Raw genomic sequence first — 13,578 nt, forward strand, 5'->3', positions numbered from 1 at the left:
GCTGCATCGTGAGCAGTTCGTAGTTCATGTTCATCGCAAAAATTGTCATTTTTGACAAAATTGGTAACTTCCATATAAGGAAATTAACAAATTCCTTATTTGGAAAAACTGCATGATTCTTGTCATTTTTTAGGCTGCCGTACCGCAGGTGCTTCGTAAACTTTATGAATTGTAATCAGAAGAGAAAAACAGTGCCTGTCACCATCTTTGGTAAATGGAGAAAGTATCTGAAAAAAAAACTAAGATTCCTCGGTACCAGTTCCTCAAAACGAAAACGTTTTCTTCATAAAAAGGAATGGACATATTCTGGAAAAAGTGACGGGCCATTCTCGCGTACATAAACATCAGTATCAATTGTAAAAAAAAAAAAAAAAAATTCACAAATGTGAGAATAAAAACCGGCAACCACTGCTAACCGTCTATGATTTGTTATTTTCTGCATCGTTCCCCTTATCTTTTTGCGCGCAACAACTAATATTAAACAACATTTCTTTGGATTTATAAAGAAATAATGATAAATGAATTTATTATTAAAAATAGTCTATCGAATAATCGTTATTGCGAAAATAAATCCTGGCCACGGAAATAAACCAGGCCTCGGATGTAATTTCAGACCACGCATACGGAACTTAAAATCAGACCCCCGCAAATCAAAGAAACTTTCGAAAAAACCGGCACCGTCAAATAAAACCCGTTGCCGTGATAACCAATTGCCGGCGACGCTTTTTCCCCGGGTAATTTTGTCAGGGCTTTTATAAAACCCGGCACCGTCAAAATAAAACCCGGTGCCGTGAAAACCAATTACCGGCGACGCTTTTACCTCAGGGAGTTTTGTCAGGGATTTTAGAAAACCCGGCACCGCCAAATAAAACCCGGTGCCGTGAAAACCAATTACCGGCGACGCTTTTACCCCAGGGAATTTTGAACGGTTTCTGACGCCATATAACTCTTGAAGGCTTTGGGGCGACTGCTTTCTTATCTTTTTTGAGCTCGACGTGGAGGACAGTAGAGTTCCCAGCGACGGCCATTAGAAGCAGTACCGCGAAGGCGGCACACAGGGCGTACTTCGCTTCCGGTCGGATTGGCGAGAATACGTACGTACGGTGGATGGTACTTATGGTCGTGTTAATGAGGTGCTTGTGAGGCTTGTAAAGTCTTTTCAACAATAGACTCGCGGGAAAACTGACTCGCTGACCCAGGCCTTAGTACCGCTGAGCGCGTGCGTCTTTTCAGAAAAGCAAAGAAAATCGTCAGTCTTTTCTACTGGGATGATTAAAACTTTAGATCAACACAAGATTGAAAGAGTATGTTGTACGCCTCTAGTTGCGGGCGGGGGGGCGTTAGCCCTTCGTTGGAACAAAAGGCCATCTAGTCTTTCTACTTTTTGCTCCGACGAAGGGCTAACGCTCGAGACGTCAGCGAAGCTACAATAATTACCCGCTTAGAGCCCCCCCCCCCCCCCCCCCCTTATAAGAACCTAGAATTTGAGAACCTGTTAGCCTAAAAAACACCAATTTACACCTCCATGAAATAAAAACCTATCTATCTTTGAAACAGGTCCTTATTTAAAAAAAAAATAAAACTTAAGATCTCCCAACAATTAACATTATTCATTATTCCCAACAGTTAACATTATTCTATACAAAATATTTGAATTTGGTATAAAGGAACATTTTTTCCCAGCAAGTTTCAAAATGGATATTTTCGGCATCAGAACATTTTCTTCAAGCGACCAAATATGCTATTTTAACGTGTTGGGCTCGTTGTATGCCCTAGAACCATTCATACCTTCTGGAATGATTTGTGTCTGCTTTCAAGTTTGGTATCAATTAAAAAAAATAATAAACTGTGTACCAGAACATCCTTATCAAAATTGTTAAGCGTTTGACAATGTGTGAATAAGGGAGTTCTGCCAGGCAGAAAAAGCAAAAATAATATGGCCCATAAACCACGTACTTTTCCATGATGACAAGTTTGTATTTTATATGGGCCATAAAACGTATACCATTGCTTTGGCCTCGCCCCTATTGCAATTCATGGATCCGTCCCAGGACGTCTATGTTTTAAGTTATAGATACAGCACGATACATACCTTAGAAGGCACTTATATCTTTCCCAGGCCGTTGGCAGAAGTAGTTAGCTCTAGCATATGGTGGTTTAACTCATTAGAATTCTGCGGAACCTTTCGTAGCCCCTTTATTCAAGTGACCAATAAACAGACATATGCCCATCTCCCACTTCTCTTGTTTTTACTAAAACGGTTCTAAAGATGAAATGCTTCAGGTTCAAGAGGCTATTAAAACATTTGCGCATTAAAATTTTTCGTAATAAGTTGTTGTCTTCTCGATAACCGCACACTAATTATTGGTTCGTGAAATAGCCGGCGTGGTTGATGCAAGTGTGCTGAAAGGGGGTAAGGGTGTATCTACGTGGAAAAGTATATTTGATTATCATTACATATGAAATGGTAATCGAGGGGGATATGCGCATGCCCAAGGCGCATGCCCCCTGCACTTATGCCCCTAACTACGCATCTGAAGACGGTCATCATTTTCCGTTTGGGATAATAGCGCGTAGTCAATCAAATATGGGGCGGGTGTATGCAAATCAGGACTTGTTTCAGAAAAGAGTCATTTCGACTCTCCCATAGGAGTCAGCTTTTTACCCAAGAAAGATAAAGGGGGGAGGGGGTGAGGTGAGTTCTCTGATAAAAATATGTTTTTTGTTATGCCTTTGCAGTATCTCCAAGGGACGTTTATTGTCGGATTTGGCTACACACCAGAGTGATCTGGCTTATGCTTTAAGATAGTTTTGTCTTTAAAAAAAGGTCTACAAATAGCTATTGATATAGTCTATTGATAACCGAAAGTGGACCTTCGGCCGTTGGTGGGGGGGGGGGGGTGCGTTCCCACCCCCCTGGGTTTTTTTGCTCCCTAAAAATTGTCAATTTGAGATTTCTCAAGGAGTGCACTTTTGAATAAATTACTTCAAGAAGATTTATTTCAAATCTTTTGTTAAAAGCTATTTACTCTCTTGTTTATAGATATCAACATTCAGGAGCAAGCTCTCGACAGCACAGACGAAAAATGTCAGATATCTCATTTCCACTCGCGGCCTATCAGTCTCGACATTCGGATAACAACAGCTTTTTCGTAAAACATAATGGGATAATGGGTTTTTCTGAATAAAAATCTAGGATTTGCTGATGGGGGAACCCAGGTGGTGGAGGTGGCGGGGGGGTGTGTGTGTGCATTATTATTATTTTTTTTTGGGGGGGGGGGTCGCAGGTTTAGATATTTTGTGAAATTGTGTAAAATCTGGTCAACCAGCACACTTGCTAGGCACCTAGCCTCCTTTGCAGCCGCTTTCTGTGTCGGTCCCAGATCCTCCCCATTTGAGCACGAGGTGTGCAGGTTGGCCAGGGGGCTAGCTAAGCACCCGGCTGCAACAGACAGGGATTACAGAAGATGTATTTTATTATATAAAATGCAATATAAATTACATTACACCTTTACTGAACAAAACCTCGTTTTTGATGAATCCAACAGAGTTCATTTCTCCTAGGACTTCTCCACATTGAAGGGCTTGTCTAGAGGTAGTGTGCCACTATCATCAATCATACATGTTTTGACAGGCGTGCTCCCTTTGACATTCACATTCTCAAGTTTACGAACAACATCCTGAAAGAAAAGAAAAACAATCAGAATCTCAACACTAAACAATACCTATGAACACAGCTCTACCTTTCTCTTGCTCTCAGGGCATAGAGGTACAATAAAGCTATAGGGCTCAAAATAAAAAAATAAGAAAGAATGAGGGAGGCGTGCTAGCTAAAACCAATATTTTGGGGTTAGATACAGTGTATGTTGGCATTTCCAAGAAAATGTTTACACTTTTAAAACTCCCAAAATAGATGTCCTACAAAACAGCATTTTAAGCCCAAAGTCAATATAATATCTCAATTTGTCAGGTGGATGACCAAGTGAACTGCAAATATTAAAATGGGATACTCCACACTCCCCTTCATCTTTTCTCTTATAAGAGATTGTCGAGTGTACCATAGCCTACAGAAAACTTATGAGACGGGCCCTTAAACCATTATATCACACAGAAAATTGACTACTGGTTTCATTATTATCCAAACATAAGATGTCCAGAACAATGGCTTACCATCCCCTCCAGAACTTTTCCAAAGACCACATGTTTGCCATCCAGCCAGGAGGTCTTGACAGTTGTGATGAAGAACTGAGAGCCATTGGTGTCTTTGCCAGCATTTGCCATGCTAAGCCATCCTGGGCCATAGTGCTTCAGTTTGAAGTTCTCGTCATCAAATCTGTCACCATATATACTACGTCCTAATGAAGAATAATTTAGTTGAGCAATCTTGAACTTTTAGGGATATTCTTACTTCAATTGACTTTCATATAATATCAAAACTTCTTCTATAAAATCTAGAGTCATTGGGCTTTTGCAGTGTGAGACTTGTAACCATTTTTAGGTTTGCACAAGTAAGTAAAAAACAAAGTAAATTATAGAATAGCTCTGACAATTAGCTCCCTCCTCGCTCGAGAAAAATGAAAACAGTTAGGGGAAATTGGGAAATGGGGTTCTACCATAGTTAAAAAACAATAAATAGGTATCGAAAAAATGGGGAGGTTAATGAAATAATATGAGAAATATAGAATGCTTACCTCCAGTACCATCTTTGTTGATGAAATCTCCACCTACCAAAAAATAGTTTTATTTTTTAAAAGGTTTTGATAACAGTTGATAACTTCCACTAAATAATACACACCTTGGATCATAAAATCTTTTATAATTCTGTGAAAAATACTCCCTTTGTAGCCATAACCTTTCTGAAAAGAAACAAATGTTCACATGGATCAAATAGAGGCTTTGTCACAGACAGAGGAAGCAAAAAAATATTGGGGGTATTTTGTCCAGAAAACAAATTGAAGTGGGTGAGGTACTTCAACAGTATTGGTTGTTTTCTTGGATCAGATTAAGTATTGCTGTTTTCTTTTTACAATTTGAAAGGGGAAAGTAACTTCCCCTTCCCTCCCACAACTTCCCTGGATCAAATATCATGAGCAGTGCTTTAAAATATCTTTTACACACTTATTTTTATCAATCAAAACACCTGCAGAAAACTGTTTATTTTCACATGAAATCGTTACCAGTCTCCTTACCTCACCCGTAGCAAGAAGTTTGAAGTTCTTTGCGGTTTTTGGAACAGTCTTTCCAAAAATTCCAAAGACAATGCGGCCAATCTTATCACCACCAATGCTCACATCAAAGTAAATCTAGTGAAAATGCATCATTTTAAAAAAAACAGAGAATACAATCCAGAACAAATAACTTCTAGGGAGATCATTTTTTGTGAATCACAGATCATGCACAGGCAAATTAAAAAGTCATAACTCTCTCATCCCACCAATTTTATCCCCTCCCCATGGTTTCAATGCTGACTGGCAGAGGACTTCACTTTCGGGGGTACCCTCTCTATCTGAGGTATATCTGGACAAGGGGGCTGGCATAAATATATTTTCCAGACTTGCCATGCATCCAAAAACCTATTAGTCCCCCGATATTTCTTCCAGTTTACAGAAATATCTATAACTTCAATAAAATATTTTTTCACTAAAAGAAAAAATTGGTAAAAAAAAATTTGAGATTTAGTACATTCTTGTAACATACCTCAATTAATGTGGAAGACTATATTACTAAAGCTCATAACTAATCATGCTGTTAGGCTAAACTCCATCAATAATAGATATGATCGCCTCGCGATCGTTACACAAATATTGCAAAAATCACGATACAATGCCTAGCAAGATGCTTCAGTACATGCTGTACACGTGTCTTTCCCTGGGAGGTTTTGACTAAAGAATCATGTTGATGTTGATTGTGTTATGCAAACGAAACACGTCTAATGTATAAATTGCTCCGATTTTGCTTTGATCGAGATCAAACAACCTTCTAAGAGAATAAATAAATTCCCTAAAAACCTTAAAGATATAAAATCGTTGTAATCTTGGAGAACTCCTCAGACTATAATGGGCTCTGTTCCATTTGCATGTTCTGTGCCATTACGTGTATAACATACCTTGTCTGTGACTAAAGGCCCCTTATTTGTCTTCTTTGCTTCTGTTTCTTGAGGCCAGAGGAGAAAAAGGACGGCGCCGAAGATAGTGCCGATAATCACTACAGCTTTCATGGTTCTTAGGAAAGCTCCAGACGCTAAAAAACGCCTTGAAACCATATATCCCGAGTTTTGTTGGAGTTGCAAAAAAGAACCAGGCGTTCTTGATCTTCTATACCGTCATGCATCTCAACCGGAAAAGCCTGTCATTTTACAAACAGGAAATAGAATTATTTGGAAGGGAAAATACAAAGAAAAACAAGTTGAATGAGAACAAGCGAATTGGATACTTTATCTTAACGTTTTTAATCGAAAATTGATTATGGGAAATCAAAAGAGTAGTATTTTATCAGTTTACAACAACTTAGTATGTTAATAAAGTAGTTTGATTTCTCAGCAAGAATTCAGATGATTTTTTTATTCTATTTTGGGGAATTCGGGTGCGTGTTGTTTGAGAAATAATTCTAAATAAAAAGAAACATTTTGAAACAGAGACTGGAAGCCATTTTGCGTGTCTGTCTCTCATTGGTCAACTCTGATATTTTTTCGGATTTTGATTGGTTGAGAGGCCTTCATTCTGGGACTATTCAAAGCCAGACAGCGGCTTTCTTTCTTTCCCACACAAGTGACCAAAATGGCGGCCTTTGCAATCTTTTCCGTGATTTCGCTGTTTTTCCTAGCTTCTAGTGCAGCAAAAGACCCTATTGTCACCAAGAAAGTATTTTTTGACATCACAATCGGCGGAGAGAAGGCTGGTCGTATTGAAATCGGGCTTTTTGGTAAGGCCGTGCCAAAAACTGCAGAGAACTTCTTCCAGCTTGCTACCGGCGAGGTAAGATTCTTTTTACACTTCGCCACGTGATCGACTTTTATCGAACGTTCTTGTTTTTTATCTGACCTAATGCTGAAAAAGGAAGCAAGAGAGGATACTTTGAGAAGAAAAATGCGCTTTAGCGTCAGCTTTATGTTCTTTCTTATTTATACTTTTATAAAAAAATGAAAAATACCGTCAGTTAATTTATTATTACTTCCCTTCTAACGTGCAGTCATCATCAAAACCTATTACTTATTGGCAACACGTTTAGTCGAGTCACTTATTGGCACTAATTTTCGCTATTTTGACACTTATTATTGTTGTACCATTGAATCTCAGAAAGGATTTGGCTACAAGAATAGCATCTTTCATAGGGTCATTCAAGATTTTATGATTCAAGGTAAGCAATATTTATATTTGACTGCATTTTTATGCCTTCTAAGTTGCGAGGTTAACAATGCATTAAGTATGGTATTCCTAAAAATCCAATCATTCAAAACCTTATCCTCCAAACCCCCTTCACCCCATTCTCATTTTCCACTCAACATGATTTTGTTTTCTATTTTATAGGTGGTGATTTCACGAAAGGAGATGGAACTGGAGGTAAAATCCAAAAAGAGATAAACATACTGTATATACTTGAGTTTTGATTCAGCAATAATCAATAACCAACTCATTCTAGGAGTATGGGTGACACAAGGTGCATAACAGTGCTTTGTAGAGCCTGTGTGTCTTACGACTGAGTTCTGAATTATTTCGGATTCCAATGTGCAGTTGAGCAAATTGGTCTTGCCTTTGCCCCAAGGTTTTTTTTTTTCTCCCAAGGGTTTCATTAGGCTCCTGCAGAAGCGCCAGCTATTTTCCACCAAGCGCCGTTTTTTTTTTTTTAAAGTAGATTTTAGTTTTATTTGAAATAATAAAATCTAATTATTTCCACCCCCTGCTAATCAATCTCCACTGCCTGCTCTGAAACCGGTTTTCCTCCCTTCTCATTTAATTTTATTTGTTTGCCACATATAATTACAGATATTTACATTTTATAAATCTAAAAAAATCTTGGGTGGGGAGGAATCCCCTTGAAACCATCACAATTACTTGGTTACTGTAGCTTCCCAAATTAAACTTACTTTTTATTTTTCTACTCTAGGCAAAAGTATCTATGGCCAGAAGTTTGCTGATGAGAACTTTAAGCTTCAGCATTATGGGGCCGGATGGCTCAGTATGGCAAATGCCGGTAAAGACACCAATGGCTCTCAGTTCTTTATTACGACTGTCAAAACTCCCTGGCTTGATGGGCGCCATGTAGTATTTGGAAAAGTTCTTAAGGGAATGGTAAGAATGTATTTAGAAAATATGTTTTTATGAATATATAATACTCAAAGAACACAAGGATCAATTCAAGCTATCATTTAAAAAAAATATTATTTATTTTTTATCTAACCTGATGAGCAATAGAGGCACACAATAATGTGAAAATCAAATTTATTGTAGATCCCAGTTTTCAAAGCATCTGCTTTCAAATTAAATTAAGATAATCTATAGATTCAACAGGGAGAAGGGGTCCTCCATGATCCGTGATTATACCCAAACTTGCTTGGTGGTTTGTGAAATTAAGGATATTTTGATTGTGATTCATGAAATCCTATTTATTTGGTCCATACTGTATACCATTCAAAAGAACATATTTTATTGCATTTTCATTATGGTTATGGCTTTGTGGCTCTGTGATCTGTAAAAATGTGAATGTTTAATCTGTGATTCATGGTTGCTTACCCCCCTTGAGTATGAGCCAGTTCTAAAATATTGGCCATCTATTACAGGATGTGGTAAGAAAGATTGAGAAAAGCAAGACAGATCATGGTGACCGGCCCGTCAAGGAAGTCAAGGTTGCTGATTCTGGTTCTCTAACTGTGGACAAACCTTTCTCTGTCTCTCAGGATGAGGCAACAGAATAGACAGGCTTAGTTGTTATTTTTCTACTTTGTGTGAGATTTCTAAATAAATACACAACATTTGGCTGGCATATTTGCTAATCTCTAGGCTATTTTTTGTTGGTTTGATCATCTACTTAATTGCATTAATAGAAATGGAATGGACCAACCCTGCATGTAATTTTGCTACCAAAATTTCACTTGCCTCTTGCATGAAAATCAGAAAAGACATGGAAAAACTCCCTGTGGGGAAACTCCTAGTGCCTGTGTTGCGTGGGGATGGTTTTATCTAACTAATAGCTTTTAAAATGATAAAATCGTGAAAAGCTACAGTGGAACACCTATAAAGCGACCACTGTCTATAGGCTCGAGAGTCCAGAGATCACTCAACACTGTATCATCTTAGGGCGCGTTTTTTTATATATCATTCTGGGATGTGAATGGTTGGTAGAGAATGTTTAGAGTGGCATTCGAGTCATTCTGCTACAGGTGCGCGCACACAATGCACCCCCCCCATGCCCGGTGTATATGCACTTGCTGTTAATCGACTTCGTCTCTAGCGTACTTTTTTTGTTGATAACGCGCTATGGCGCCACTTGGGGATCTATTAGAGACATGCAGGGATGAGATATATTTGTTAGATCATAGTATCTACGATTATAAATTTGAACTCCTTGCGTTACCGAACAAGTCCTTGCGTTACCCAACAAGTATTTGCGTTACCGACAAAATATAGAACGGCTGCGCAAACTACAAGAAAATAAAGGAAAAAAAATTATATCCGAATTTGTTGTTGTGCGACCGCCCAGAATACAAATTCCTGTCGTGTTTGGGAATAGCGCGTAGTCAACCAAACCACCCCATTAAAAAAATTGACTGCGTGTTTTTTTTTTTAATAAGACACTAATAATCATGCTGGAAGGGCACGAAATTTCGAACTCGTAATGCGTAAAAGGGGACTGGGTACAAATCTCCGGGAACAACCTGCGCATAGGAGGTGGGGACCTGGGACCAAAACTGCTATTTTGCGCATGCGCTTTTTGTACCTTTTCGGCTCAACAAATGTCTCTCAAACGACACCCATCGAGTCTGCGCGACATTTTCTATCAGCAGGTACCGGGTGATTAACACGCGTTCAATTTACAACAGCAGCTATTGCCAGAACACACAGCTTAACGAGAAGAAAAAATCCTGTTTTGCACGACTTGAACTTGATAATATATAGCATCCTTGATTTTCTAACAGAATCTCCTATCCATTTTATTCCGTTCCATCTTTTTCGAATCATTTACCAGTAAAAAAAAAAGGTTCACTGGTCACGTGGTATTAAATATTAATACAACCGGCTCCTTGATACCATAACATTACCTTTCAATTTCCTCGCCGTAGCTTTAGAGCGTTTAGGATAAACGTAGATAACCATGATTTTTGTAGCCGCTTTCCTTGTATTTGTGGCGTTTGTCAACGCCGACACTGAAACGACCGCCTCGGTGACCAAGAAGGTCTGGATGGACGTCAGTATCGGGGGCCAGCCGGCTGGAAGGGTTATTCTTGGCTTGTTTGGTGACACGGCGCCGAAGACAGTGGCTAACTTTGTGGCTCTCGCCGATAAAGAGGTTTGTGAAAGGATGATTGTCAAAAAAGAATTAAATAAAAAGGCTGGATCCTCGAGCATCCGATAACGGAGCATCCCCGTAAACAGACCTGACAGCTGATGTCAATCCAAAACCACTGTATTTAGTAATATTTAAACAATAGATGTCCGCTTAAAGAATTAACTGAACAAAAAAAAAAAAAATGACAGAAATGCAAGAAAATTGTTTCTAATTCAAACTGAACTAAATTAATCGAATTGTAAGAAATCGTTGTTCGCGTAGAGGGCTTTTATCTATATTTTTAGTAAGTTAAATAATATGAAGTACCGCACTCGCCTAAGAGGAAACATATAAATAAGCGCCTTACCCGAATAAGCGCCTCGCAATGGACATGAAAAATCAAATAAGCGTCCCGGCACTCATTCCAGCAATTACGGTTTATCAATTTTAACAACAGGATTTTCAAATTGATAAGTAAGACTGGAAAAAGTATTTTTTAAATCAGTATTTTGCCCTTCCTTCGGAGGCTGGATTGGGCTATAGGGAGACCCATCGTCTTTCACCCACCGTGTGACTTTGTTTCTGGAATAATATCTTTGTCTTTCTCGTACAGCAAGGCTTTGGCTACAAAGATTCGATATTCCATCGCGTCATTAAAAACTTCATGATCCAGGGAGGTGATTTCACGAACAAAGATGGAACTGGGGGTAAGTCGAACAAAAAGGCATCCATGGCACTCACTACCTTGCCTGCTAGCCGGCTCTCCGGGGTTTCGGAATTCCTGTGGAAGGAGGGATCCCGAAACTCCGGAGAGCCAGCTACTTACTACCCAAGGAATTAATTTGTCATTATTTTTTTTTTTCGCTGGCCAAAGTTTGCTTTAATACCTGCCATTTGAGAAAAAAACGGAACCTAGTCTGAAAAAAAAAAACACACAGAAGTTTATTCTCTTTGTCATCTGACTGAAAGAGGTTTCACTATGTATGTCCCAAGAAAAGCATGATACCGCATGCTTATACTAGATGCGTAGCTGATGATGCTGCCCCTTTTAAAATGCGTTATTAACTTCCCTTCTGATCTTTCCTTTTAAAACCTTCGACCAGTCTCTGATAGGTTGCCTTGTCATCAGGATATAGCATCTATGGTAAATATTTCGACGACGAGAACTTCAACCTGAAGCACTATGGTCCTGGCTGGTTGTGCATGGCGAACGCCGGCAAGAACACGAACGGTTCCCAGTTCTACATTACTACGATCAAGACTTCGTGGCTCGATGGCAGTCACACGTGCTTCGGGAAGGTTCTCGAAGGAATGGTCAGTGGTTCCATAGGCTAATCTAAGCAGATATTTTGAAAGATTAAAAGTCTTTGAAACAGTATCGCACTCTGTTTAGCCATAAATAGAATGACATAAATGTGTCGTTATGTTGGGCTTATGTCGTACCATTCACGCTTGAACATATGAACATAAGAGTGCGCGCCCTCTTGCGCATTACGAGTTCGAAGTTTCGTGCCCTTCCAGCATGATTATTAGTGTCCTATTTAAAAAAAAAAAAACGCGCAGTCATTTTTTTTAATGGGATGGTTTGGTTGACTACGCGCGTCGTTATGTCACTAGTGTGCACCAGGCATTACAAACAGACCGATGTATTTTCAAATGTAAACAATAGCCTATATCGGTTAATCGACATTCCAACACTTTGCAAATTGTACGTGAGCCCATAGCTATTTGGAAGTATAATCAATGGAAAAATGCAAAATAATTATCTTAGATAATCAGACAAGTCATCTCATTAGCCAAATTTCCGCAACCAGTGACTGCCTCATATCAGGGGCGTGTCTAGAAAAAAACTCAGCATAGGATCCATAGTACCACTGGTATTTTTTTGGTGTATCGGTCATGTATGCATTCAGGTGCGCGCACACCCTGCGCATCCCCTTGAGTACGCGCCTGTCAGGGAGGGGATGCGCCTGTCAGGGAGGGAAAGCCCTATCGACCTAGCATTAAGCTTGTGAAAAATGCGGTCCACCTTGGACTGCACAGTCAGTCTGAGGAACATCTTTAATTTTCATAGATTTAGGAAATGTCGATCCACCATCCCTTATCATCATTTGAAAAATTAAACGACCCATTTGCGAAGAAACCTTTTAAAGTTTTAACGTTTAAAACGGTTAAAGTTTTATTTGATCATCAAACATCAAACTGATTGTGCAGTGCTCAATCAACATTTTAGCTTATTGAGTGTATACCTCTGTTACTCTCTTTTATCTTAGTATCGTGCGGAGCGTAAGAATGGCGGCGTGATTGGATTTTTATAAAAAACCAGGATTTCTTTACTTCTTACCTAACAAACCCTGTAACAAGCATGCCATTTTACATCCTCGGGGACACAGGGCGACGCGGAGACTGGAAGCGGGAGTACGCGGAGACGAAAGAAAGCCCGAGGATTGACACATTATGATACATAGATAGTGCATTATCTCAAGTTTGCTCTTGACACTAATGGCAGCGGAAATAGAGAGGCTACTTGCTTCGTGTGTGGATGCCTGAAAATGAAGCTTTTAGCAAACGCAGCTCGGGTGCCGAATTTTCTTCGTCTAACTTAATGCTTTTTTTCCTGCAGGACGTCGTGTGGTGTGCTTATTCCAGCAAATGAAGCTCTTAGTAAACGCAGCTCGGGCGCCGAGTTTTCTTCGTCTAAATTAATGCTTTTTTTCCTGCAGGACGTCGTCCGAAGAATCGAGAACACCAGAGTTGACACTCATGACAAGCCTCTAGACGAAGTAAAAATTACTGGTATTGGCAGCATTCCAATAGAATCTCCTTACGAAGTCGCTAAGGATGCTGTTGTTTGAAGACCACGTGATTAGCAAGTGAACAAACACAACAAGACATCCACAAAAGAGGATTTATAGGCCTTGTTTGAATGAGAAAAATAGAGAAGAATATTGAGATGTGAAGTATTTAAAAAGCTCAGACAAAAATAGCATTTTGAAATAAAACGCTAAGCAAACTAAAAGCCTTTTTAGCTCGAAAAACAACCCATTAATGCCCGTTACGCTTGTACAAACAACATTTGATGAATTTCCTTTCAAA

The 13,578-nt window shown here is 39.2% G+C and overlaps 3 protein-coding genes and 1 long non-coding RNA gene across 5 annotated transcripts; 2 read left to right on the forward strand and 2 right to left on the reverse strand.

Annotated features, from left to right (window-relative positions):
• Positions 1-3,272: 3,272 nt before the first annotated feature.
• On the reverse strand, positions 3,273-6,296 carry LOC5505994 (peptidyl-prolyl cis-trans isomerase B). Of its 2 annotated transcripts, XM_032374323.2 has the most exons (7): positions 6,107-6,296; positions 5,190-5,303; positions 4,796-4,856; positions 4,692-4,724; positions 4,171-4,355; positions 3,526-3,680; positions 3,273-3,442 (listed from the first exon to the last, which is right to left on the reverse strand). In XM_032374323.2, the coding sequence occupies exons 1-6, from the start codon at positions 6,260-6,262 to the stop codon at positions 3,561-3,563; spliced, it is 669 nt and encodes a 222-aa protein (XP_032230214.1). In that variant the 5' UTR covers positions 6,263-6,296; the 3' UTR covers positions 3,273-3,442; positions 3,526-3,560. The 2 variants fall into 2 exon arrangements, with proteins under 2 accessions (XP_032230214.1, XP_001626729.2); XM_001626679.3 differs by lacking the exon at positions 3,273-3,442 and having other exon boundaries at positions 3,459-3,680; positions 6,107-6,295.
• Positions 6,297-6,742: 446 nt separating this feature from the next.
• Positions 6,743-8,979, forward strand: LOC5505995 (peptidyl-prolyl cis-trans isomerase B). Its single transcript, XM_001626663.3, has 5 exons — positions 6,743-6,974; positions 7,296-7,356; positions 7,527-7,559; positions 8,104-8,288; positions 8,777-8,979. The coding sequence occupies exons 1-5, from the start codon at positions 6,777-6,779 to the stop codon at positions 8,909-8,911; spliced, it is 612 nt and encodes a 203-aa protein (XP_001626713.1). The 5' UTR covers positions 6,743-6,776; the 3' UTR covers positions 8,912-8,979.
• Positions 8,980-10,229: 1,250 nt separating this feature from the next.
• Positions 10,230-13,495, forward strand: LOC5505985 (peptidyl-prolyl cis-trans isomerase B). Its single transcript, XM_001626664.3, has 4 exons — positions 10,230-10,503; positions 11,096-11,189; positions 11,612-11,796; positions 13,206-13,495. The coding sequence occupies exons 1-4, from the start codon at positions 10,309-10,311 to the stop codon at positions 13,335-13,337; spliced, it is 606 nt and encodes a 201-aa protein (XP_001626714.2). The 5' UTR covers positions 10,230-10,308; the 3' UTR covers positions 13,338-13,495.
• Positions 11,405-13,283, reverse strand: LOC125563161. The gene is made up of 2 exons (XR_007308173.1): positions 12,827-13,283; positions 11,405-11,818 (listed from the first exon to the last, which is right to left on the reverse strand). It is a non-coding gene; the product is annotated as an uncharacterized LOC125563161 (long non-coding RNA).
• Positions 13,496-13,578: the final 83 nt, after the last annotated feature.

The sequence above is a fragment of the Nematostella vectensis genome, chromosome 5, assembly GCF_932526225.1.
Source record: "Nematostella vectensis chromosome 5, jaNemVect1.1, whole genome shotgun sequence".
NCBI classification, from domain to species: domain Eukaryota; kingdom Metazoa; phylum Cnidaria; class Anthozoa; order Actiniaria; family Edwardsiidae; genus Nematostella; species Nematostella vectensis.